General features: G+C 42.9%; 1 protein-coding gene across 5 annotated transcripts in view; it reads left to right on the forward strand.

Moving 5' to 3' along the window:
* The window catches only part of GATB (glutamyl-tRNA amidotransferase subunit B), a 74895-nt gene that overhangs the window by 22021 nt on the left and 25279 nt on the right, over positions 1-27595 (forward strand). For 4 of the 5 annotated variants that reach the window (XR_011436737.1, XR_011436736.1, XR_011436738.1 and 1 more), the window contains exons 3-9: positions 6818-6931; positions 9306-9504; positions 9943-10065; positions 19347-19460; positions 21794-21878; positions 22573-22617; positions 24651-24840. Coding sequence is in view for 2 of the 5 variants with exons in the window: in XM_001501357.7 (XP_001501407.1) it covers positions 6818-6931; positions 9306-9504; positions 9943-10065; positions 19347-19460; positions 21794-21878; positions 22573-22617; positions 24651-24840 (870 nt within the window). In the remaining 3 variants the exon portion in view is untranslated. The remainder of the gene's footprint in view (positions 1-6817; positions 6932-9305; positions 9505-9942; positions 10066-19346; positions 19461-21793; positions 21879-22572; positions 22618-24650; positions 24841-27595) is intronic. The other variant, XM_005607818.4, reaches the window with a different exon arrangement.

Below are 27595 nucleotides of genomic sequence, written 5' to 3' on the forward strand. Positions count from 1 at the left end.
GAAAGATGGATTTAAACAAAAGAGAAAATGTTGCATTCACTTTTTCCCTTTCCCTGGGCAATACTCATGTTTAGGATAAAAAACATATATATATATGTATGTGGGTGTATCCATATAAATATTTAATATCTGCATAAAGCTAGTAACTTTCAATGGTAAAATTCCACTTTGAAAAATTCTCTTAACTAACTGGTTTTTGCAAGCTTAATTATCATAACTCAGGAATTTTTGCATTTGTTTTGGGTGATGATAAAGGAACTCAATGGTGAGAAGGGATGTGTGGGTGAGGAAATGGGGGAACCGTTTTTTCTACCATAATGAAAATTTATCTGTGCGGTAACTTTTGCTTTGAATACGAATCAGAGGGAACTCAGGCTTTGAGACAAATTTATGGTTAGCAGTAAGATAAAGGCCCACTTTACTGCCTTATTTTTACTTAATAAATCTTAATTACTTTCTCTCCATAAATTAAAGCATTTACCATGCTATATCTTAATCATCGGATTTGTCATGTATAGCATTAGCTTCACAGAATAATTGCCATTTGGGCTTTTTGTAAAACATCACCTTTATAGTCTTTGTTTTAATGCTCCAGAGGGATTGCTAACTGGGTTTTCAGTGAGTTCAGAGTCTTGTGATGTTGCCTCAATTTTTTATGGAGGTACTGATACCCGTTGGACTAACTTTAGGTATCATAGCAACAGGGGCTCACCAGTTGAGGGTAAAGTAGGAAGGGGAGAGAAATGGTGTGAATTACAGGCTATTCTGAAAGACATGCAGTTTTATTCCTTTGAAGTATATCAGAAAATATTTCCTGGTATAGGTCCCAGAGATTGACTTTAGTGAGTAGATATATTTGTAATTAGTAGAATTTCACATAAATGTGCTAAAATCCTAGGGAATATTTTATTATTGACTGAAGTAAGTTATGCAGTTTTCTTCATTGTGTTAATTTGCTTAGCAAACCCTTTCCTAATAGTTAATGTAGACTTAGAGTTCAGTCCGAGACAAGTTGAGTTATCACAAATGCTCCTTATAAATGAGTAGAATTTCATAATTTTTGGCTCCCAGTGTGTGAAAAAGGAGTCCACAGAATTTTCGGTTTTATGTTGATTGGACACACTTGAGAGTGGTGTCGTTTTATTGATTAGCAATTTATCAAAAGAATTAGTCACGTCACAGAAGTGAATATAAAAGTATGTATCTGCTGTGCAGTCACGGCTTGTGTGTCCTCAGATCCTCGCCTCACCATTCCCATGTTCCGCCGCAGGGGGCTCGCCTACAGGCTGCAGTTCCTCGTGCCCCAATCAGCTGGCATCTGGCTGGTTCAGCCACCTGGAGGCTCTGCAGAAGGACGGGAGGTGGGAGGAAAGAAGCAACAGGGTATTTCTCCTTCCCTCTCTGGCAACGTCACTGGTAGTGGCTGGGTCTTGTCCATGGCTCCAGCTACTTGGAGACAGGTCTGCCATGTTTCCAGCGTTCTCTGGGTAGCCCATACTCCAGCTCCAGCAATGCTAAGGCTTCCTCCCATCTCCCAGCCCTGGGGCAGGAGTGGTTTCGTGCTGTGGGGAATCTCCTAAATTGCCTCATTCATGCCCTCTTTGATGTCTCAGCTCTTCTATCATCTGTGTAATAAAGCCTCAGCATTAAATTTGTTCTCGTTTACATGGTAGGAGCGGTTTCGTTTTCCTGACATATGTATTTTATAGAACAAATTTGCTTTTATTTCATAGCTTATAGTCTTTTGGATGTTGATAAAGGAAATGTTAAATTATTCATTACCTCAGTTAATGTTTCATCAGCTTGCTATCATTTAGGTAATGGGGCAAAGAAGAATAAGAGAAAACAACTCAGCTGCCCTCAAGGAGCTCATTCTGGTTGGGAGACAGCTTTACCAGAGTGTGGGAGCTGAGAAGGAATACCTAGACTTGGGTAGTGGTGCCAGGTGCTAAGATCTTCCTCAAGTGGATGAGGAAGAAGGGTGTTACCAGTGGAAGCAGCAGTTTGTACAGACACTAGTCGCATACATGGCTGCAGGAGAGTCTGTTGGGTTAGGGATAGTGGAGGAAGAGGAAGCTAGAAAGATAGCGAGGCTAAAGCACAAAGGGCATTGAAGACTCCACCAAGCACTTGGACTTTATCCTCTTGGTGGTGAGGAACAGTGAAGAAGATGTTCAGCAGGGGAATTATATGAACAGATTGAGCCTTTAGAAAGGTCCCTCTTGAATGGGGGTGGAGGCAGAGAACCTGGCCAGACAGTCAGTGCAGAAGTCTTGACTGAGGGGGACAGTGTTTGAACAGAAGCCTGAATTAAACCAGAAGATTTGGGGAAGGGGAAAAATCAAGATATACTAAGAAAGTAGAATATGTAGAACTTGGTGATTTATAGTGGGGGATGTGTTGGGAGTTGTCCTTAAATGATGGCCTGTTGTACTCAGAGATCAGGAAATTCTTGTTTGGTTAGGCTAAATAAATCTTAAAACTAAAAGACTGTTCCTCAAATTGGGGTCACAGTGTCTCCTTGGAGGTGTCATGCACATTTCTGGACTGTTTATGCTGCTTTATGCTCTGGATGTGTTTTAGGTTCCAAACAAGTTATGGTGGCAGCACGACTCTGGTTTTACAAACAAACCAAACCAATGATTCTTTTGAAAAACCATTCACTATTCCCCTCCCCGTGCCCCCTCGCCCCCCCCCCCCCATGCCAGTATCCTTTTCCTGGCCATGATCTAGCCAGTCTCTCTCCACTTGTCATGAAATTTATTGACTATCTCATCTCCTTCCTCTACCAGTCACACCTTTCTTATCTTCTGATTAAATAAAAGAATTAGCCTCTTCACTTATTCAAGAAATTGTTTCATGGATGCTAGTGTCTAAGGGTTTCAGAAGTCTAGCAATGAAACATCCCCTGCTAATTGGGGATGTTTGAGAAAACCTATAAGGTTTGCTTATTATCATGCCCTCCAGATGCCAGAGACTGTGTGTTGAGTATTTTACAAGTTAAAAGATCACAATGCTTGCCCTTTAGAAGCTCAACATCTGAAAACAAACCTATAGAGGTAGAAACTGGCAAGAAGAAAATGTTAGAAACAACATCTGCTTTAAATTACCTACAGTAGGATTTGGATGGGTAGCCGCTCAGAGTTATGGCCAGGTGTTAGTAGCCTTGATAGCTAACACTGCCGAACGTTGTTCTTTGAAGATTTAAGATTGAGTATAGGAGTTGAGAGCCTGGGTTCTGGGGGTCTGACTTCCTGGCTCTCCCACTTATTATATGTGTCACCTTGGCCAAATTACTTAATCTTTATGCTTCCTCCATTATCTGTAAGATGAGGATCATCATAGTATCTGCCCTAGGATTGCTGAGAGGATTAAATGGCAAATGTATGTGATGTGCATTGCACACCTCCTGACGTGGTGCAGTGTGCAGTGAGTACTTGCTGTTGATCATAACTGAACCCAGAGTGAAGGCTCCTAAAGCTCACTTGAGAAGGGTGTGCTGTGTGAGTTCCAAGGGGCATTGCTTTCCTTCCACGTGAAAGCTGTTGTGGCTGACCCTGAGATCCTTTGTAGTCTCTTTTGTTAATTGCAGAGAAAATGCTTTTTCAGGACAAGTTAGTCTTTTGAGTTTCCAAGCTACCTCTTTGATCACATCATACATGATTGGTATCGCTTCTGGGCATTTCCAGAAACAAGTTTGAAGGCCAGCAGGTGATGGGTGACACCTTAGAAGAGACTCAGGCATCACTGCCTCTCTGAAACCTTCCATTGGTATCCATCACCTCCCTCCTCATTCCAGTTCAACACATATTAATTGAGCACCTGTATTAGGCTCCAGGGATGCAAGGATGAACAGATGATTCCCATCCTCGTGAAACAGTGTACTATGTAAACAAATTCGATCCACTGTAATGCAAGCACAAATGGAAGTGTGAAAAAGGTCAGAGAGGTACACAGGAAGAATAGTAAGGAAAATTTCACAGATTTGTTGACGTCTCAGTAGATTTTGATTGGAATAAGAATGGGGAAAGTCACGGATCAGCATGGTTTGTACAGGAGAATGGGACAGTATGTGTGTAGGGGGATGTGATAGGATGTGAAATGAAGATGTGGGCAGAAGCTGGATCATGTAAGGGCTTGGCCTTTGACACGTGGATATTGGGGGCATGGAATGATTTTAGGCAACAGAATGCTATAAGATTTGCGTTTTTACCAGCATCATCCTCGTACAGAAGATGAACTTGAGAAAGATGGTGGAGATCCTGGCAGGTTCCTGTCCTCACTGCAGATTCTTTGAGGCCAGTGACAGAGTCCTATTGACTTCTGTATCCCTAAAGCCTAGTAGTTTATAGATATTGAAGAAATTTTTTGTAATAAAGGCAGGCCAAGTTGAATTCTCCATTTCTGCATCCTATCCTCAGAACATGCTGACCTGGACCTCCATCTGTCATAAGCAGCTTGACTAAGATCATAATAAATTCTTTTTTCTTGGCGTTCTTTTAACTGGCACTCTCTATTTACTAGCCCCTCTGTGCAACTGTAGTGTGGTGATGATTGATGTTTATAATTCTGACCCCGAGGTGCTTCAAGCTTTCTAAATCATCAAAAAAAGATTAAAGTATATTCAATATCGCTGTAATGTTTGTGTGTTTTACTGCATTCTTATTCTTTGGAAATTGATGGTTTATCAAGTGCCTGTGTACTCATGTGCTCATAGGCACAGTGAGAGGCTGTGATCACCCACAACTCTTCACTCCCTCGCAGTGCGAGGCACCGGGAGTTTATTAGCAATACATGCTCAGAAATAAGCAAGCAAAACAAACCTAGGTGCTCTTCATGCCTGGAAGGAGGAAGCACGTTGGCCCCAAAGGGGCAGATTGGACAGAGATGAGAGAGAAAGTGGTGTTTGGAGAAACAGTGGGAGTGATAAAGCAAGAACTGGTACAGACCAGCGAGTCAGGCAGTTTACAAGCCAGCCCATGGTGCAGCCCAGCCCAGGAAGAGCAGGGCTCAGGGCCAGGACACCAGCTTCGTGTCCTTGTGTGCCTTGACCTGGGTCATCAGGCTTGGGTTTGGCAGCATTCTCCACCAGCTATATTTGTATTGCAGTAACAACTGTTCAGTAAAAAGACAAACATTAGCAAGTGAAAACATCAATAACTAGAGCATCCTGTTCCACACACACACACATCTTCCCATGAAAACCGTTACTACTGCAGAACTGATAGTATTATTCGGCCTAAAATGAAGAACTCCGAACAGAAGCTGTAAGATGGCTCCATTTTGTAACCTGGCTTCCCTAAAAAGCATGTGATGTTGTTACCAGGAGGGAGTTTTGCTGTTTGGGATTTCTTTTGGGGGTTGTATACTACAATAAGTAGAAATGCCTCTTACATTTTGTTGTATAGATTTGTTTTTAAAATCTCTGTGTTTGATCAACAAGTTACGCCTGTGTCAGGGCAACACACTCATCGTCCCAGGCCGGAGAGCCCGTCCCCGACCCCCAGGGATTCTCTTTGCCTCCCTTTAGGCAAAGGCGCCTGAACTCTAGAGCTGGCTTGACCGTTTGCCAGCTCTGTGATTTGGGCGAGTCTTACAGTCTCTCTGAGTCTTGGTTTTTTCTTTTTCTGAAATAGTGGAATACTACAAATTCCTTTTTACAGGGTTGCTGTTAGGGTGAAATAAAATGGTGGATGTGAAAATGCTTAACTGGAAAGCCCTATAGAAATAATAATATACTAAATATACTAAAGAACATCATAAATATTCTAATAAAAAATAGAAATATGTTTCATCAGCGAGCACAATGTCCTCAAAAATTTCCCCCAAGTAGAGTGGGGAGAATGAGCTCTATTGAATTCCTACTATAGAGTAGAGGTTCTAGCTGTTACTTTATCCACTCTGCAAGGTAGATATCAAACCTCTGTTTCAGAGATGAGGAAACTGAGGCTTCCAGTCACACAGCTGTATATTCATAGCGGGAGTGGGATTTGGACCTGACTCCAGAACCTAATGCTCCTTTCTCCTTGTCTCTAGTTGTCTGTCTTATTCCCAACCCCCACCCCCACCCCAGAGTTCTTAAAAGCTGTTCATACCCTTTTGGGCTAGGGGGTCTACTAGTCATTTCTTGGTCATTCACTCCTGACAGTGGGCAGTGTGGGATCCAGAGGAACTCCTCAGCTCTGAGGGCCTCTGGAGGGACCAGCAGCTCAGGGAGAGTCAGGGCGTAGGGCCTGCTCAGGCTCCACTTTTAGAGGCTGGGCCAGGCCTGGACTGAAAGCGTGGAGGCAGGCATCCCACCTTTCCTAGCTTTGAGGGAGTGGCTACAGCCCTGTAGTTTCCAGAAGTTCATTCTTTCTCTGTCAAGGTGTTTTCCAACCTCACTGATGTTGTTTGTGAGCTGCCTCTTGGACTCTCCTCTCAGGAATCAATGCCTCTCATGTATTCTGACCAGCTCCTTGTTCTGCTTGCAGAGGGAGTGAGATTAACTTTATTCCATGTAGTAACCACTCTACTGAGCTTTTCTGGGACCTTCCCTGTTAACTTTGATGTCAGGTATTGGGGGAAAGGATCCCTGATGTGGCAGTTTATTAAGTACCCAGGGTGACCCACCGCTGCATGTATTTTCTTTTTTATATGAACTTCTCCTGATTCCAGAGAGACAGAGTTAGCTTGTGAACTGGAGCTGCCCACACAGAGAACCAGAGATAATGCCCGTTGAAGGCCAAATTGAATATTCAGGGAGGATGTCAGCGTGTGGGAGAAGCATTTGTTCAGACTGTGGATCTGAGAGGAGCTGTGTGTCGTGTTTCCATAGGTTCTCAACAGGAGGTGCGTAGAAGCGGCGGTGATGACAGGCCTGGCGCTGAACTGCCGCATAAACAAGAAGTCCTTGTTTGACAGGAAGCACTACTTCTATGCAGACCTCCCTGTAAGTATGCTTTGTGACCCGCCCTCTGTGCATGCTCAGTGCTGGGGGTTTGGAGCAAGGGAGGCTGGCTGTGCCTCTCCTGTTTGCAGTCAGAGCTCTGTCCGTCTCAGCGGGCACTTCTGGCCAGCCCTGATGAAGGCAGGTGCCCCCCGACGTTTACTAGATTGGATGTGATTGTCCTGATTGCTGACTCCTTCCTTAGCCTCATGCTTCTGGTGGCTCACTCATAATTGAACGGGGAGTAGAAGCCGCCAGTGTTCTCAGGCTCGGCCCAGCCGTGGTGTTTGCTGCTAATTGCCTGTTAGGACCAAAGCTAACTTTGTGGCTGATGCCGTGGTAAACGCATACTGTAGCTCTGTAGACAGTGAGAGTGTCCCTCTTTTAAGCTTAAGTTCCTAATAATAGGACTGTCTCCGTTGGAGACACTTCTGTCATCTCACAAGGGGTAAATCAGTGGACACTAATAAGCAGAAACATGCACTAGAAGCCTGACTAACAGCAGTAATTGGCTGAGCAGTAAACCCAATATTAACCTGCTTTCTCCTTAAAATTAGAAAGTTTGTTTAAGAGAAGCCGGTGTGAACTACAGCCAATTTTTCATAATATTGAACTGAACCAAAACTGTGATGTTGAGTGTGTTTCCCAAAATAATGTTTCATTCTATCTGAGCCTCTGATAGTAAGTATGGCCCTCCTTCAGATTTAGAAAAACAGTAGTGACAATGTGGCTTCACATTATTCTCCTTGAACTGAAGATTAGGGTGAGCTGTTTTTTAATGGGTGAGAGCAGGAGTAAAATTAAATAAAAATGCAGTTAGAACCTGAATTCTCCAATTGCTGCTGCTTTTCCCCTCTGGCTGCCAGCCTTTTAGCAAATTATGCTGCTTAGTAGGATGGAGAGAATTAAACTGCGTTTTTTCATCTTTAAAAGTGGTAACCAGTTTGGTTAAGGTGGGAGACTGACCAATATGTGACTAAAATGAGATGTTTTGATTATCTGTGGCTTTCTCTTCTTTCTAGCCCAGGTAGCTCAGATAATCTAGGGTTAGTCTTGCTAAATCTTACATGGAACATACTTATGCTAAAGAAGTATTTGTTGTTTATCTGAATAAACAATTTATTCAAATTATTCAAATTGGACTTTAACTGAGCATCCTGTGTTTTTTCTGACAACCCTGCTCAGAATTTAATTTTTACAAATTGAGACTTCCTATTTCAGTCCAGGGAATGAGTTGGCCTAATGCAGTGGTTTTCAAAGTATGTTCCCCAGGCCACTAGCATCAGCATCTCCTGGGAAGTTGTTAGAAATATAAATTCTCACGTGCCTCCCCAGACCTGCGGAATCAGAAACTCGTCAGGTGGGGCCAGACAGACTGTGTTTTGATTAGCCTGCTGAGTGATTCAGATGCAGCTAAAGTTTGAAAAATGCTGGCCTGCTGACTAGGAGCGCAGACTCTGGAGCTAGACCATCTGAGTTGAAATCCTGATGTTAGTACTTACTAGCTCTGTGGCTTTGGGCAAGGCCCTGTACCTCCCTCATAGGGTTGTCATGAGGATTAAAGGGGGTAAGGCACTGAGGACAGTGTCTGGACCACAGACGCTACAGATGCTTCAGATGCTTCAGCTGTTATTCTGTTTCTCTCCAGTTCTCCGTGTTGACCCGCCATCTCTTTAGTGTGTGTTGATGATGCGTGTGTCATTTGAAAGTAATTCTTCCTCTCCACTTAGAAGGAGGTGAGGGATTCCCTGCAACACCCATCAGTATGTCAGTACTGCGTACTTTCCATTAGCCGCGTGTGAGTGTCACAGCGTTTTTTGGCTAGAGGAGCAGGGAAGTTGGGTTAGGGAGGGCAGCTGGCATGCGTGGTTAGCTTACAGAGCAGGAACAAAACAAGCTTAAGCGCACCAGCAACTGCTGTCAGCCCCGCTGAGAGTAGATGGCAGAATGCTTAGCCAGCACTTCCCAATAAGGGGGGTTCTGTCAGGAGCCCAGTAATCAGATGCGGGGTTTAGGCTAATGAGCTAAGTGGAAACAATAAATTCTTTTCTTAGAGGTCTCTGACAGTGAGATTATTGTTATTCCCCAAAATGGTACTTTGGTAAGGAAGATGAGATTCGTGTTGTGTGTTGCATCATTATTGGGGGTAGGGGGCTGCAGGGAACGCAAAGGGGGATGGGAAAAGCCAGAAGAGGCCAGACTAAATTATGGCTGCAGTGCATAAACTAATTTTTCTTCTCCTTTTCCTTTTTTCTTTTTGTTTTGTTGTGTTGTGTTTTTAAGTAAGCCTGTAGTTTTGTGACATTAAAAGCAATAGTAAACTGGACCTAGCTTTTATATCTGGACTAATGATTGTGTAACCCATGTTTGTGTGCAGGCAGGCTACCAAATTACCCAGCAAAGGCTCCCAATCGCTGTGAATGGGAGCCTGGTGTACAGCTTCTGTGCAGGCAAGAACCGGAGTCAGGTGATCAACAAGACAGCGAGGGTCAAGCAGATCCAGCTGGAGCAAGACAGTGGCAAAAGCCTCCACGATGACCTGCGCTCTCAGACGCTCATTGATTTGAACAGGGCGGGTAGGCTTGGAGATTTTCCTCTATTTTTCCTTCCAGCCACCTCTCTTCTCCTCCAGAGTTCTCCCAACCCAATTGAGGAAACAGGCCCAGGAACGTGACAGATGCAGATGAAAATATCAGCTTTGGTGTTGGCATAGCTGATTAGAGAGCATGGCTTGAACTGTGATTACTATTGGGTTTGCTAATAATCCACCCCTAAAATGAGGCAGATGTAGCTACCTAGTCACGGACCCAACAGCTGGACATCTTAAGTGGCCTTTAAAGAAATGAACCAAAGTTAAAAATCAAAATGTAGGGGGAAGAGAGAAACAATTCAGAGTCTAGAACCCACTTTGAGAGTCCTTCAGTAACGCAGGGTTTTCCTGAGACTTCGGCCTAACTTATCTGCTGATCCAATTGGAGAGCTCCAGTCAGACTGACCCTGCCTCTCTTTGGTAGGAGTTGGCCTGCTGGAAGTGGTCCTGGAGCCCGATATGTCCTGTGGAGAAGAGGCGGCAACAGCAGTCAGGGAGCTGCAGCTGATACTTCAAGCCCTGGGGACCAGCCAGGCAAATATGGCAGGTGAAGCCGCAGGAGCTGTGTCCCTCCTCCTTTACCTCCTCCCTTTCTGCTTCCAGGCTCTCTTCTCACTGGAGTTTTGTTCTCTGCATCAGCTACATTGAGGTGGTATACCTCCTTTTTTCAGCCTTTTGCACTCTTGTTTGTTTTGTTTTGTTTTGTTTGTTCTTAGAATTTTCCTTGGATTCTTTTCTGAGCACCCAACCATGGTAAACACACAAACAACAGTGCAGAGAGACTAAGCCCAAGAAGGTGAGATTACGAGGCAAAGGACTAGATGCTTTCTGCTGGCTTCATGCATCAAAATGTTGAGGATTAATAAAATAATGTGTTTGAACAGTTTCATCTTTCTCAGAAGGGAGAAGCTGTGTTTACCCAGAATAACGCATAGTTTGTGAGTGCTGTGTGGGTGGCAGGTTTTTGCTGTTTGATGCTTTTCCGTTAGGTCTCTTTCTTTTCTATCTTTTGTAAAATTTTCATCCATGTACAGCTGAAGCCAAATTCTAGCAACTATAAGCTAAGGTTACGATTTCACAAAACTTTAACTTTGAAATAAAATCTTAAGTTCAGTAGAAATATAGTAAGAAATTAAACAAAGAAAAAAATACTTGTACCCTTGAGACCAAGCAAACTGGATATCATTGATTACATTGGATTAAACTGGATATAAAGATTGATTGAGTATTGGTCAAACTCAGTTTTTTCATGGCTCGCTGCCTTGGTCCCTTCCTAATGCTGCCTTGCTGGTCCTGAAGTCCCTGGAAGTTCATTTCTCCCATGGTTTTCCACTGTTTTCTGTTCCCAGGGGCTTTTTAAAAATTGCCGCCCGCAGAGCACTCCCTGATAGAGTGGAGGAAGGATACAAGTTCTGCATATACAGTTGTTGATCTGTACTCAGTACAGTGGTGTGTTAGTGAGGGTTCTCCAGAGAAACAGAACCAATAGAATGTGTGTGTGTGTTATAAAAATACGTATGTGTGTTTATATATAAGAGATTTATTATAAGGACTTGGCTTATGTGCTTATGGAGGCTGAGAAGTCCTAAGATGTGCAGTCAGCAAGCTCCGGGAGAGTCAGTGCAGGAGAGCTCTTGCAGGAGAGCAAGCTCCAGGATTGCCAGTGGAATAGTTCTAGTCCACGTCCAAGGGCCTGAGACTCAGGAGAGCCAATGCTGTAAAAGTCCGAAGGCAGAAGACTGATGTTGCAGCTCCAAGACAAGTAGAGAGAGCAAATTAACCCCTACTCAGCCTTTTTTTCTATTGAGGCCTTCAGCGGATTGAATGCGGCCCATCCACAATGGGAAAGGCAATCTGCTTTATTCAGTCTACCATTCTAATGTTAATCTCATCCAGAAACACCCTCACAGACACTCCCAGAATAATGTTCAGCCAAATATCTGGGTACCCCATGGCCCAGTCAAGTTGACACATAAAATTAACCATCATAAGTGGTCCAGTGGGTGCAAGTAAATACCAGTGATTATGATGCTTCATCTCTCTACCAGTTTATAGTGCTATTTACCAACCTTTTTATGTCTCATAATATATTTGCATGTTACAAAGGGACTTCTGAATTTCTTTTTTTTTTTTATAGTGTTTTTTTTTTTTTTTTTCTCCCCAAAGCCCCCCGGTACATAGTTGTGTATTCTTCGCTGTGGGTTCCTCTAGTTGTGGCATGTGGGACGCTGCCTCAGCGTGGTCTGACGAGCAGTGCCATGTCCGCGCCCAGGATTCGAACCGACGAAACACTGGGCCGCCTGCAGCGGAGCGCGTGAACTTAACCACTCGGCCACGGGGCCAGCCCCGGACTTCTGAATTTCTAATGCCACATTTGTCACATGGGACGTCTTACAAGCAACAAATTGTAACATCAGAGCCCTGGTACAAGTTGAATTTGGAGACAGAACTTGCTGATTTGCTATCTTCTTTAAGCCAAAGACTGGAAAAACACAGCCACATAAGTTTGAGTGGTGTAAAGGTTAGCTGCCTACAAATTTGTGTTATAGAAGTGAGGCTCTGTTTTAGAATAAAAGCGCTCTCCATTTTAGGTTTATGGCTCATGCTGCTTTTTTACCCCCAGAACATAAATGAAATATGGGCAGTTTGAATGGCTATCCATTTATGCACTGAGTGTTGATTCTCTGTTGCTTTAAAAAAGTTTTTATTATTCCATTCTTCCTCAAAATAACTGTTTCCTACCAAACTTATGGAATAATAAACAGGCCACCTGTTAGCTGAGAAATAGTCCCATCTGGGACCTTGCCAAGAAATAAACCATAACGCAAGAACTCATCAGTCAGTGACAGCTGAGAGGGTTCATTAAATCGCATTTGTTGTGACACTTTTTGTTGCTTTTAAATACAAATCCAACAGCTTTGCCCCTAGCACAGCAGCAGAGTTGCTCTGGTTGTTATACAGTGCTCTGGGGATTGAAGGCCTGCCTGGAGTCTGTGGGGGTCCAGCTTTTATGCTGTTAGCATTTTATCTGCCCCGAGCCCTTTGCTCATTCTGCTGTCCCACGACCGACCGTAGGACCACTGTGTGTCAGCAGTAGAGACTGCAGCCTGGGAACTGAGGACCACCCTAGGGAGGACCCGTGGACCCCCAGCATGCTTTGGAATGACTCTTACATTGCTCTGGGCTGTGATTCAGTGAGTTCCTGATAGTTTTGCTAATGAGCATGGACCAGCTCAGCCCAGGTTCCAAAAGTCATTTCCTTCTCAGTGGATGTCTGCCACTGTTGAGATCCTCAAGGCAGTCTCTTGAGTTGAATGTGTACTTGATGTAGACGTACTAAATATTTCCATGATAATGATATCTGCCAGTTTGAACATTTAGTAGTGCTCATTGGTTCACTAAACATTTTTTAAAATTAATTTATCATCTCATTTAAACTTTATGACATTCCTGAGAGATAGATATTATTATCCCTGTTGTACAGGTAGGAAACTGAGGCCTAGAGAAGTTGGGTTATTTGCCCAAGGAAGTGACCGAGCTGGAATTTGATCCAAGGTATGCCCGACTCCAGGAGCCCTTTCTTTAAGCACCGCAACAACACTGCTTTCTAGTGGCAGCGATGACACTGTCATAACAGCCATAGATAATGGCTTAGAGAGGCAGTGTAGCAAAGCATGGGTGCTGAGGGTGCTGAGGTCCCAGACCTGGGTTGGAATCCTGGCCTACACGTCTAGCTGAAGGAACCTGGGCAAGGTGTTTGATTTCTCTGAGCCTCACTTTCCGTACTTATACTTTAAAGGAAGACACCAAAGAGGAAAGGAAGTCATCCTAGTCTTCAGATAGAGTTGGGGCAGCTGGATGGTGTCACCCTTTACTGAGATAGGGAAGATTGGGAAAGGAATGGCAATCTGGAATTCCGTGTTGGATGGAAGTTTGAAATGCCTAAAGGATGCCTAAGTGGCTTTGTCGTTGAAGCTATATTGTAGGGAATGAATGTGGTGTAAAGTGTATAAAATTGCTCACAGGTCCTGACAGAAGGCCTGTGCTCAGTCAAGGTTGGGTGCTTTTATTAACAAGAATAAATAGTATTACTTTTGCGGAATCACCACTCATTTTGGATGAATAAGCTGTGTGAAATATGTTTGATAAAATTTGGTCACATTATTATTTTTTTGGTCAAACCTTGTTATTTAAGTTCTGGAGAGTATTCATCCATCAGAATGAGATAGCTTAACAGACCTTCTCACTAACTTCTCAGGCCCCTGCTGTTTACAGAAACAGTTTTCTCTCCCAATGTTATATCTCTGATGTGTGAATGTGTTTTAGAAAAAAAATATGTGACTGCACCATATCACTGTGCTCAGCGGTATAGTTTTTTAGTTTTGCTGTTACAAACCTCTACTTCTGGAGGGTAGAAATTGAGCTTAATAACATTCTCGTGATGTGTGAACCAAGGCCCTCCCTCAGTGTTGCAGAATGCATTGAAGTAAACCTGACTGGTAAGGCTTTTGCGCACTTGAGGCAATTTAACTTAATTTGTTTAAGAGGTATTTTGTCTTCCCTGGATAGAATGTCTTTTATTAATGTTTGATACTGTATTTGAATCCAGGCTAGTGAACTCTCTTTCAACACTGCAGGATGCTAAATGATTCCTCTCAGACATTTATGTAGTATGGTCTTCTCTGGGAGAGACTGAAATTCATGCTTTTATTCCCTTTCCAAATTAGAATTCTAAATTGTGAAAGATGGTTTCGTTTTTAAAAGCAGGTGAGGTCCAATTCAAGGCTCCCTTGAGTTCAAAAAAAGTTGTCTCCCCAAAGGCTTAATATCCATAATATATATAGAACTCTCGCAACTCAACCACAAAACATCAAACAACCCAATCAAAAAATGGGCTGGAGACATGAACAGACATTTCTCCAAAGAAGATATACTGATGGCCAATAGGCACATGAAAAGATGCTCATCATCGCTGATCATCAGGGAAATGCAAATCAAAACTACACTAAGATATCACCTTACACCCGTTAGAATGACAAAAATATCTAAAACTAATAGCAACAAATGTTGGAGAGGTTGCGGAGAAAAAGGAACCCTCATACACTGCTGGTGGGAATGCAAACTGGTGCAGCCACTATGGAAAACAGTATAGAGATTCCTCAAAAAATTAAAAATAGAACTACCATACGATCCAGCCATCCCACTACTGGGTATTTATCCAAAGAGCTTGAAGTCAGCAATCCCAAAAGTCCTATGCACCCCAATGGTTATTGCAGCACTGTTTACAATAGCCAAGACATGGAAGCAACCTAAGTGTCCAGCAACAGACGAATGGATAAAGAAGATGTGGTACATATATACAATGGAATACTACTCAGCTGCAAAACAGAACAAAATCATTCCATTTGCAACAACATGGATGGACCTTGAGAGAATTATGTTAAGTGAAATAAGCCAGCGAGAGAAGGACAATCTGTGTATGACTCCACTCATATGAGGAATTTAAAATTATGGACTAAGAACAGTTTAGTGGATACCAGGGGAAAGGTGGGGTGGGGGGTGGGCACAAAGGGTGAAATGGTGTACCTACAACATGACTGACAAACATTAATGTACAACTGAAATTTCACAAGATTGTAACCTATCAATAACTCAATTAAAAAAAAAAAAAGTTGTCTCCCAAGTATTGGGATTTGGTTGAGCAGAGCCCCGTGGACTTTGGAAGTTTCCTTTGAGCTGAATGGGCCTTTGAGATGATTCCAGCTGTAGATTAGTCCTATTCAGACAGAACTTTAGAACTTGTCAGGAACCTACGGTGAGACAGTAACCGGTCTGCTTATTGTTGAGGAAAATACCAGAGTTTTGGCTCGCTCAACAAGGTATTAATTTATTGAACAATTACCATGTGCCAGACCCAGCTCTCGGTTCTGAATAGAGCACTGAAAAAGACATTGTTCCTGCTACACAGAGCTTATATTCACAAGGGAGAAAGATACATTAACAAATAAAACAATTATAGAGATAAGTGCATTAAGGAAATAAATAGGGTGCCATGATAAAGCATAACATTGGAAGGTACAGGCCTTTCAGAGGAGGCAGCATTTATTTGAGACCTGAAGGATGACCCCAGGCCGCAGCCAGCGTAGAACTAGGGAATGGACACTCAGGGAGCAGCAAGGCAAAGTCCCTGAGAGGAGAAAAAGCTCAGAATGTGCTCTGAGGTCACAGAGGTAAAGAAGCCGACTGGAGCGGAGGCGTAAGGAGCAGGGGAATGTGGCATCAGAGAAGTCAGAAAAGATAGGCAAGGGGTAGATTACCAACGCTGGTAAGAAGTTTGGATGTCATTCCAAGTGCAGTGGGAAGTCATTGAGGGGCTTTTAAGCAAGGGACTGTTTAATGTTTTAGAAAACCGCTCTGTGGAAAGCAGATTTCAGAAGGGTAAGAGTAGGAGCAAGGAGGCCAGTTAAGAAGCTTTTGCAATAGTTCAGATGAAAGAGGGTGTGGACAGGGCTGGTGTCAGTGAAGGTGGAGAGATCAAGATGAGTAGATTCAAGATGGCTTTTAGACATAACAGGGTTTGTTAACAGTATGGAAGGCAAGGGGCAGGAAGAAATCAAGGATGCCTTCAAGGAAGTTTGAGAAGCTAAATGGTGGTGCTATTTACTGAAACTGGGAAGATGAGGACAAGAATGGCTTTGTAGAAGGGCTACTCAGGATTTAGTTTTAGAAATTGAAATACCTGTGAGACCTCCAAGAGGTGGTGTCAAGTAGATATTGAAGGTCAGTGTGGAGCTCAGAGCAGAGGTCTGGGCTGAGGAGAGAAATTTAGGAGTTATCAGCACATGGATTGTATGTATTTAAAACCATGTACCCCTACAGAGAGAGTAAATGAAGAAGACAGTCCTGAGTTTGGATGGGAAAGAAAACACCAGCAAATGAAATGGAAATAGAGTGTCCAGGGAGATAGGAGAGAAACCAAGAGAGCATAAAATCTCAGCAGCCGAGAGAGGAAGATATTTCAAGAAGGCAGGATTAGTTGGTATGTCACATGCTGCTGAGGTGAAGACAGAAGGTATCCTGTGTTGGATTTGGATTTGGTGACTTTAACGAGGCATTTTCAGAGAGCTGGGCATAGAAGCCAACCTGAAGTGGGTTTAGGAGTAAATGGGAGGTGAGATGGTGGAGACAATATGTGCAAGAAACAAACTAACTAACAAACAAAACTTGTTCAAGAGGATTTGCTGAAAAGAAAATCAGAGAAACCATAGCTGAATAACTGATGAGGAGAGAATTGGGTTCAAGGGAGTAGGTGTTTGGTTTTCAGTTTGTTTTTTTAATGAGAAATCCTATTGCATATGTATATATCAGAAGTAATGCTGAGTGCCAGCCCTGATGGGCCTAGTGCTTAAAGTTTGGCATGCTCTGCTTGGGTGGCCTGGGCATAGAACCACACCACTCATCTGTCAGTAGCCATGCTGTAGCAGCCACTCACATAGAAGAACTAGAAGGACTTACAACTATACACAGCTATGTACTGGGACTCTCAGGGAGGGGGGTGGGGGAAGGAGGAAGATCAGCAACAGATGTTAGCTTAGGGCGAATCTTCCCCTGCAAAAAGAAAAAGAAGTAATGCTGAGAAAGAGAGATTAATGACTGATGTGGGAGAGAAGAGTAGAAGAGAGAACTTAAGGCAAGAGAGGTGGAGATTTAAAAAAAGATTTAAAATCTGGGTCCTCAAGGGCTTTCCATTCTGGTCTTAAAGATAAGATTAATTCAAAAAAGACTATAGTCATGTGCTAAATTCTGTGGTATTCATTGTGTATATTCTAATAATTCAGAGGAGCCACCAGTGGTGGCTAGCTTATGGATATGAGTTTCTAGGAGGAGAAGGTGGTAACAATTAAGTGAGACCTTGAAGCTTGAGCAGAGGTTGAAGAAGGGACAGTAACACTGATAAAGAGAATGTACAGGAGCCAGCAGAGTAGACAGGGTCTTGTATGCAGAAAGCTCCTCTGATTAAAGGAGAGCTTTCTCATGGAATGAGTAGTAGAAAATGTGGGTCATGTCAACGAAAACCAGATGAGGGCTCTTGAATACCAAGCAGGGGAGATGAGATGATCCAGCAGGAGCTGGCTATACACTTGAGCAAGCAACAGGAATGATGAAAACCATGTTATAGCAGGCTAAAGTCATAGCCACATTGTAGGTGACTGGACAAGGAGGGCTTGCGGTGTTAAGTCAGGATGCTCTCCTGTAACCAGGGCCTGAAGTTCCTCAGGCGAGGGTGGCAGCAGTGGAAATGGAGAGGAAATGCCAGATATGAGGGATGTTTGGAGGGAAGAACTGATAGGATCTAGTTGTCAGTTTGGATATAAAGGGTAAAGAAAACAGAAGCAGAAGATGACTTCAGGGTTCCTAGACCAAGAATCTGGTGATGTCAGTAGTGGTGGGGACTTCTTGAGATGCGGGTAAGCACAAATTGTCCCAAAGGTGCTACAGGATTTCATAAAAAATGTTTAGAAGTCCACGCTAGAGTAATTTCTGGACCGAAAGTCACCTTTTCCCTGACTGTTGGCATGGGTGGCAGTTGGAGCCGAGGGTGGGTGAGCTCTTTCCCTTTTCTGAGGGAAGGAGTGGAGAGCAAGGCAAGCAGCGGCCGGCAGCCTCCTCAGACCTCAAGAGGAGGAGCTCCTCCTCGAGCTCTGGGGAGACCGCCATTCCCCCATTCAGCCGTGGAGGAATGACAGAGACGACCTCCAAGGGTCTCCTTTTCTTGGCGTGGAATTTATGTATACTATTTTATTATGTTAATATGCTTTTGCTGAGGAATCTTGGAAAATGAATTTATTTATTCAGCTCATCAAAACATCCCGGTTTGTCAGATTACTTTTTAGTTTAAAAACCTGCCCAGGAAAATAAAAATCCAGCAGTTTGTCTTCTCATTGTGTTGTGTTCTGTCTTAGTATAAATATTGTAATCGAAATTGGAGAATAGAGAATTTGAGCTTTACCTTGTAGGGTGTAAAACGTGATTATTTCTTATCTTCATCTCCCTGTTTGTCTTGGGATTTTGCCTCCTTCTCCTCAAGGGCCTCTTAGTGCCCTCCACAAACCGCTTGCTTCCTTAGGGGTTATGGCTCCTAATCTGAGAGGGCTCTCGGGGTCGGAGAAGGTCCAGGATGGGGACGGCCCCCCACAGACTCTCTGCCTACCAGCACTGTCTGCTGCGGCAAATCCTCAGCAATCAGGAAGGATTCAGAGTCATGTTTGTGGAAGGAAGAGATTATTACAGTACCTGCAGGACGAGGAAGGAAAAAGCCCAGGGTTCTGGCTCTTGCCCTTGAGCTGTAAATTCTCAAGGACTCTCTTATAAATCTCCTGGAATCGCTGTTGGAAATCCACATTCCATTGGAGAGCAGTGTAGGGTTATCAGACGATCGTTTCCGAGGCCCTCCCCCCAACCCAGCTCTGACACTTTGAAAAAACTTCAGAATAAAACTGCAGAGTAAATCTCCATTTTAACAGTGTTGTTTTTCTTATTTGGCAGAAAAGAAATTAGATTTCCCCAGCTAGTAAATCCAAAATTTCTCCTCTTTCCTGCTTGTGCAGAAGCGCACACAAACACACACACAGATACACACACAAATGCCCCAATGCCTTGGGACTGTAATTCTCTTCAGTGGACAGCAGTACCAGCCATGTACTTCAGGACCAACCATACAAACAGCAAGTAGAGTTAGATATTGCTTGCCTGGACACTGTTTTACCTTAAAAAGACCATGTTGCCTAAAAGAATTTCTAGAGAGTTGCCTTTTTTCTTTCCTTTTAGAGGGCCAGTTGAGAGTGGATGCCAATATATCTGTGCATCATCCTGGAGAGCCTTTGGGCGTTCGAACTGAAGTGAAGAATCTCAACAGTGCCAGGTTCTTGGCCAAAGCAATAGGTGAATATCAGCTGTTATTCCTGATGTACCTCTTTGTATCAGTTATCTTTTGCTATGTAACAAGCCACCCCAAACCTTAGTGGCTTATATAATAACCATTTCAGTTTTCACAGTTCTTTGGATTGGGTGGTTTTTCTGCTGGTCCTGCCTCAGCTCACTCATGTAGCTGTGGGAAGCTGGCAGCTCAGCTGAAACAGAGGATCTAAGATGACCTCACTCACACGTAGGGGCATTGGTACTACGGGTCTGCTAGGTGTCTCTGTCCGCCTTGTTTTCTTCATTTGCTTGCCTAGCCTGGGCCTTCTTTCGCAGTGGGGCATTCCAGGAGGATGAAGGCAGAAGCCTCAAGGCCTCTTGAGTCCAAAGCTCTAGAACTCACACAGTGTCTCTTCCAGGATAGTCGGTCAAAGCAGATTGAATTCAAAGCAGACTCAAGGGAAGGGGAAATAGACTCCACCTCTTTGTTGGAGGATCTGCAAAATACTGTAGCTCTGCTTTTCCACCTACCACATTCTTTCTGATGAGCCTCAACTTTATAATGTCATATTTTCTCATTATAGATTGGCCACAATTTGACCTAATTGGTCAATATGTTTTTCTGCTCTTTACTGTTTTTGCTAATAGATTGTATGCGACTATGTAATCAAGTATTGGTCTTGTTGGAGTACATGCTGTGGGTATTTCAGTGTTAACAAATATATAATAATAATTAAAATAGAACAGTTGAGCGAGATGAACATCTGGGGCAGTCCTTCAGGAATTGCTGACTGTGAATCTGAGGGGAAGACATCTCAGAGAATAAAAATATTCTTTAAAACCAGAGGGCTCTAGAGAGGAAGAGAGGAGGTAGAATTTAAAGTCACCCCTTTGAGGTGCACAGACCACAAGACAACTGAATGTGTTGCTACAGCCAAAATGTTGAGTAGAGTCCCGGATCTTGTCAAGAAAAGTATTAGAAACAATACAGAAAAGATTTTCTAGTCTGGTATAAAACCGTATTATCTGAACCTGAAATGATCTACCAGGGTCAGTGAAGACATTCTGAGTCTACAAATTTTTAGGACAAAGGCATTAAAATGGTCAAAGGGATAATATGTGGGAGGGGAAGGGTTAGGGGATGGTCCCGTATGAAGACATGCTGCTGTCTCCAAAAGGAGACGCAGTCCGTGCTTCTGAAGCCATGGAAGCTTGGGTCAGGGAAAACCCTTCCAGTCCAAGTTCGTGAAGGGGAAGCCTGAACGAATGGAAGAAAGTTCCACTTCACTAGTAGATATTCAGTGTTCTGGGACTCAATATTCTAAGAGGTGGTGACGTTAACCTCAAAAAACAGACAAGCAACAAGATTTTAGGTAGATTCATCCATGATGAGTTATGAAGGAGACTCCTGCCTATTTTTGGCTGTCCCTAACCTTCAGTTGTCCTATGAAGTACCCTTTGGAGCAATAGTCTGAGATAGAATTCTACCTGTGGTCTGACTCAGACTGGAAGAACCAAAGCTTTACTATTATGGGCTTAATTCTCCAAGCCTATAATTCCCACCCCCCACCCCCCATTTCTCTCCCTACACCAGGCCTTTTAGCCATCACCTCATGTCAGTTGAAGAAAGCATTGGAGAGGGGGAGATGAGGAGCAAAAACTAAGATGTTTTGGTGTTGCTGCTTCTTATGAGCTCAGATGAAAGACTTTGGATTTGGGCAAGGGAAGGTGGTACGTGATGGGGGGGCGGAATTACGAGGGAGGCTAAAGCTGTTTTCATAAAGGAGCTTAGCAGTTGTGGCGATGTTTTGATTACCACAGTCTGCCTTGTTTGAGGGTGAAAGAACATGGCATAGAGCTGTGGCTCCTAATCATTTGGGGTCAGAGATCCCTTTGAAACTACAATGGAAATTCTGGACTCTCTCTCTCCAAAAATGTACATATGCACACACTCACATTTTGTATATAATTTCAGGAGGTCCCAGAACCCCCTGAAGCCCATCCACGGATCCCAAGATAAGAACTCTTGATAGGCGGGCAACAGTCCTAGATGTGGAGTCACGAAGCCTCGGTGTGGGTCCCAGCCCTTCTTCTGCCAAGTTGTATAATCTGTACTGGGTTGCTTGAGCTGTCTGAACCTGAGTTTTCTCAAAAAGTGAGGGAGCGGAGCTTCCTAAAAGGCCTTTTCTAGCACCATTGTTCTGTGAGTGAGAAGAAAGCAAGCACATAAGGGAAGAATTATTATAAACAGCTCTCTCAATTATTTCTTGACTTAAAGATTGAAAAAGATTTCTAATTATTGCTTGACTAGATGAAAAGAATCAAAATATGGTACTAAATTGCTTTGTTTTTCTTAGACTATGAAATTCAGAGACAAATCAATGAACTTGAGAATGGAGGTGAAATTCTAAATGAAACTCGCTCATTTGATTCCAAGCTGGGGTGAGTTTGCACTGATGGGCATCTTGAATACAGCTGGGTGCTACAGGCCAGCCGTGTACCCTTGAAGAAGGTATTTAGCTTCTCTGCACTTTGGTTTCCTTATTAGGAAAATTAGGAAAATACTGTACCCCACAGGGATATAATATACCCTCGTAAGAGGGCTGGTAAGAGTTTTAAGCTGGACCAGACTCGTACATAAGCGCTTAGTCTTAGCTACTGGCCTTCCCTTGCTTTCAGCTTACCTGCTTTTTGGCAAGAATTTTTACTTCCTCACATTCTATCATACTTAAGCTCTACCAGTTTAAGCTAGAGGTAGAGGAAAGCTTAGAGCTGGTTGTAGATGTGCCTTTTTCTGTTTAGATAACTGTGACTCTGGTTCTCTAACTCTCAATTTTGAGGATTTTATACTTTTAGCAGAAGACTGAAAAAAGCTCAAAAGTATAGAGTTTGAGCTGGTTAAAAGCTGGAAGGGTTGAAGCATTTTCTTTTCTCCCTTTTTCTTTTTTTCATTATCTTTCTAAATATTTCTCCTTTTTTAATGTTGTTTTTTAATATGGTTGTGTAAGTGTCTCCCAAGGAAGGCTGAAGAGCTTGAATTTACCCATGTCCTTTATTGTAGGGAAGCCCTCTCTGTGTAGACACACTAGCCAATGCTGCATGCAATGTTTAATGTTTTCTTATTTGTCCATCGTAGGTGCACCATACCGATGAGAGACAAAGAAGGAAAACAAGACTACAGGTGGTTACTCCTCTTGTCAAAATACCATTCTGTATTTGGGGTCAGGGACATATTTCAAATCTACTTACAGATCAACATAATGATCCTGGGTAGTTTTTAGGAACCACTTTTCGTTGTTGTTGCATGATGGAAAATCTAGACCTCCTATTTTATGTGTGTACTGAGAGATAGAAAGAATATTTTCTTGATTTGGTGGCCTCAGAATGCCTTATTTGATGGGATTCAACTATTGGAAGACATTTGTTCACTCATCACCTCTGTGTCAGACTTGTTATAATTGAGCTAAAAGGATAGCAATTGAGGATGGGGCTTAGGCTGTTCTTATTCTTATATTCAGTAACAAATTCAGTAAAATACTGATTGATGTTCCATGAAAAAAGAGATGTGTAAGTTAACAGCATTTCCCTTCAAACGTCAATTTATGCTATTTAATTGATAAATTAAACAAATTGGATTTAATATGAGACCCAGAAATAAAACAAATAGTAAGGATAGGCTTAAGATAAACTGTACCTTTTGTTTTTTCCCCATTGAGTTTAGCCGATTGCAAAGATTGAAGTTTTAAGCAACAGAGTTGTTGTTGAGGTTAGCCCACCTTTCCTTTGTGAAGTGCAGGAAGATGCAAGTGCAGCTATTGCTGTCAATGAGGAACAAATGTAGCATCATGATGCGGGAAGAAGCAGCACAGAAACCTTAGCGTGAACTTCAGTTCCAGGCCTCCTCTCCTGCGTCTGTCAAAGTCAAGATTATTTTAGTTGCTGTGAAATTCTAGATTCAATCTGTACTTCCCAGGACTTCTTTGTTCTTCAGTTTTGCCCCTACTCTGTTTTTATGCTTTCTTGCTAAGCATGGAGTTTGGCTTTTAGCTTAGTTGGTGGCATCAGCTCGACTCCTCAGGTTAATAGATGGTGGGATTCAGGAAGCCTCCCTTTGGTTTCCTCTTGCCTTCGCAAGTCGGCTGACGGGTAACACAGATCTTCCGTCAGGTGATGGGTTGTTCTCATTTCTAATCTCTTACCTTGGAGCCACCGTTTGTTCTGCATAACCTGCTTCTCCATTAGCCCTTTGACAAGTGTGGGCAGAGAGAAAATGTTAGTGCTAGGACAGAACAGAGGGAGAGACATCTTTGTTTCATAAAATTGTATGCAGTGGTATAGCTTCCACATTTTTTAAAATTAATTGACTTTATTTTTTTAGAGCAGTTTTAGGTTTACAACAAAAGTGAGTGGAAATTACAGAGAGTCCCCATAAACTCCTACCTCCTCCCACCCACCCAGCCCCACAAGTTTCCCCTAATACCGTCTTGCTTTAGTGTGGTCCATTTGTTACAATTGATAAACTGATACTGATACCTTATTATTAACTAAAGTCCATAGTTTATCTTAGGGTTCACTGTTTATGTTGTACGTTCTGTGGATTTTGACAAATGTCTAATGACACATATCCACCATTACAGTGTCGTACTGAATAGTTTCACTGCCCTAAAAGTCCCTTGTGCTCCACTTATTCCTCCCTGCCTCCCTCCTCACTAGCTTCTACATCTTATTTCAGCAAAATCCGTTCGTTTCTTCCACTTATCAAGAAGGAAAGTATTTATTTTTCTTTTGACTTTTGCTTATTACTCAAATACTATTAAAAATAGTGAAAATTTAAAAATGGGGGAAAGTCATCTTTCTCCCTAATAAGTAAGTGGTTCTCATTTGGTCTTCTTTTTTCGAGTTCATCATTACTAATACATGCTTTATCCACAATTACAAATCACAGTGTGGCATCCACCTTGCGTTGTGCCTTTTCCACTCATCACGAGTTCGTAAGCATGGAGAGTGGCAGATGTGGTGGCTTTGACCTGTAATTTACACTCGTGCAGAAACTAGTTCCTGGGAGCCAGGAAGAGTTGATAATACAGGACATTAGAAAATATTTGCAAGTAACATGGCATCTAAACACAGAAACTTTCATATTACTGATAGATTTTTTTTTTCTTGTTAAACCAAATGCTTCAGAGTCAGGCCCGGTCTCCTCTCTCTGCCTAGGTTTATGCCCGAACCCAACCTCCCTCCCCTGCTGCTCTACGACACTGAGTCTCTGCCCGCCGGCGCAGACCCGCAGCAAGTGATCGATATTGACCGGATTCGGGAGCAGCTGCCCGAGCTCCCCAGCGTGACCCGGGAAAAGCTTGTCCAACAGTATGGGATGCTGCCGGAACACAGCTTCACCTTACTGGTAAGTATTGATCAGAAGCTAAAATACACCCAGCTCGGCGGCTCGGGTAATGCTGTTCAGTGGGCCCTGAGTGGAGCGGGCAGATTGCTTCGGCTATATGATAGATGGTTCTGAGAAGAGCGAGGCCTGATGATCTTTGCTCATTACCCTTTATAGTAAATGCTCCTCATAAAACCAGAAGATGAAGCAGAATCTCGTGTCAGTCATTTTTTCTGTGTAGAAAGGAACAGCTGCTCACAGGAGCCGTGGAGGCTTCCTCAAGACAGTCCAAATGTTATGGATGAGTGTGTGCTCATATGTCTGTGGGACAGAAGAAAAATCGATGTATAGGCTTTCTAGATATCTGGCAGTATTGAACCGTGACAAGGTCTGACAGGAAGTTAGGTTCTCAAAAGCTAGACAGTTGTTTTACCAATTGCAGAAGAAAAGATTTATTCCACACGAAATGCTGAAAACTCTGACTAAAAGTATCGGTCCTTTGAGGCTTGAGGATGCATCTAAGGGGGCCGTTAGAGACTCTGACGCCACTGAGATCTGCTTAGGGATTTTCCAGCCTTTTCAAAGCTGCTTGGGGCTTTGCAGCTTTCTCTGTCATGGCAACATTAAAGCGAGACGGCCTCAGCGAGTGTAGCATTTTGTCACAGTTGTCTTCTACTTGTCTGTTAGGCAGGAGTGGAAAGTTCTGCTGTCACATCTTTCAGAGACCAGGCATATGCCATGCTCATCTTTTGGAGCAGCGGAATCTATGGAAACTCTGGATTTTTGCATTTTAAATGACCAATAATAAATATATAGGGGTGTCAGGATATACATATTTATGTGTATATTTATATTCTTCAATAATGGCAACTCAGCCATTTCTGGTACAAGGTAGGCAACCAAATGTTTGTTGAATGATTTTTCTCTTTATCATCTATAAATCAGCTAATTTGAGAAGTATCCAGAGTGTCTCACATGAAAACTCCTCTTTTACTACCAATAACGATTAGGCATGACCAGGTATTTTCCCATACTTTAGTCAGAGGAGATCACTATCTCCTGTGGGTGCTGTTGTCTCTTATTTAGGCCTCTGTGGTGAGTATATCGCTGTATTTTACTTACTCATTGGTGTATCTTGTCCAGCGCCTGGAAGGAAGGACTGTTTCATCCTCTCACTCTCTGTTACTCAGCACAGCTTCGCACATCAACAGTGCTTAATGCCGAATCTCTGTAGGAAGCAGTTAGTCAGCATCTCGTACAGAACACCTTTTAACCTGAAGCCTTTTACAACTCATGTATTTTTCCTAGATTGATTTAACCGAACTGAGTTTTAGTCTTTTACAGCTTTCCCACCATCTTGATCACTTGAATTTCCAGCCCACTTGAAATCAATTCCAGACTAAATACTAAATGCTAAATTCCAGTCCTGCATTTTATAACATATTTGCCAAATTATATAGGGGACACGAGGACAGGGACGGAGGCTACCCAGCCTCAAAGACGTCAGTTCCCTCTCTCCATTTGGCCTTCTACCAGGTGGACAAAGGCGACCCTTGGAGGTCGTGAATGATGAGCTCCCGTTTCTTGGCCATTTCTTTGCTCAAGACTGTGATTTGCAAGAAGAATCCAGTAAATATGTTAAGAATTCTTTTCATATATCAGGTTTCTGCATAAGAGAAGTGAAAGACCTTTCAGAATCTCCTCCCAAGAATATGGCTCTTTCTGTCCAAGGCACTGTCTGAAAACATACGCTCCCCTCAGAGAGCATCTCTGTAGGATTGTCACACTCGGCCTCTGACCAGCTTGTGATGGGGGACCGTCTGCCTCCCTTTGCTGAGAGGAGGCTCTCTGAGGGTAGAGACATTTTTACATTCGTGTTTGTGTCCCAGGCTCCATGCATGCGTCCTTCCACTGCCAGAACCCAGGAGGCCTTGAAGAAACGTCTGCTGAGACGTGGCAGAGGAGTGAGTTTGTGTTTTCAAGTTTAAGGCCCTCTTTAGGGAAACCTGCCTTTGATATATTCAGTTCAGCACTTTTATCAGCATCTCATATGTAGCAAGTACTGAGATAGGGACAAAGATTTAAAAAAAATTTTTTTTTAAAGAAGAGGTTTTCTTTGGTTTCCAGGAGTTTATATATACACACATATGACACTACAGCTAACCCAGCACCCGAGGCAGATTGCATTAGACAGATGTATGATGTAGGAGGGGAGCCCAGAGGAGGTGATGATTAACTTGATTGGGACAAAAGGAGAAAACTTCAAGGAGATGATTTTTGAGCCAGTTTTGAAGGGACTTATTTTTTGGTATCTTAAAAATATGCTTATTTTTTTGGCTTGCAGATAATGTAGTATTTTTTTTTAAGGGCTAGTACTTGAAATTTCCAAGATAAGTGAGAAGAGAACTTGATAAGAGTGGAAAAAAGAACGATTCAAATTGTTTTTCTGAAATTAGGCATCCTGAGCTCTCTCTATGACTTTGTAATCATTGGAAGCTGAGATACTCATAACATACTCGAAAATGATATGTTCGTATTTTTCCCTGCCTTCATCAGAAACACAACAGATTGCTGAGAAGGGCAGATGCACAAATCTAATGAACCATCTTCCAATTTAAAGAGTGCCCAGGAGTATTCATTAAATAAATAGCAGCAGTGGAGGTGTGCTTTGCAGAGCTTCAGCTCCCTGCTCCCTGCCTTTGGATTGCTTATTAAATTAAGCATTAAGCACCTACCCGCCCCCACACACATGCCTTACCCACAAATAATAAAAAAC

Source organism: Equus caballus, chromosome 2, assembly GCF_041296265.1.
Source record: "Equus caballus isolate H_3958 breed thoroughbred chromosome 2, TB-T2T, whole genome shotgun sequence".
NCBI lineage: Eukaryota > Metazoa > Chordata > Mammalia > Perissodactyla > Equidae > Equus > Equus caballus.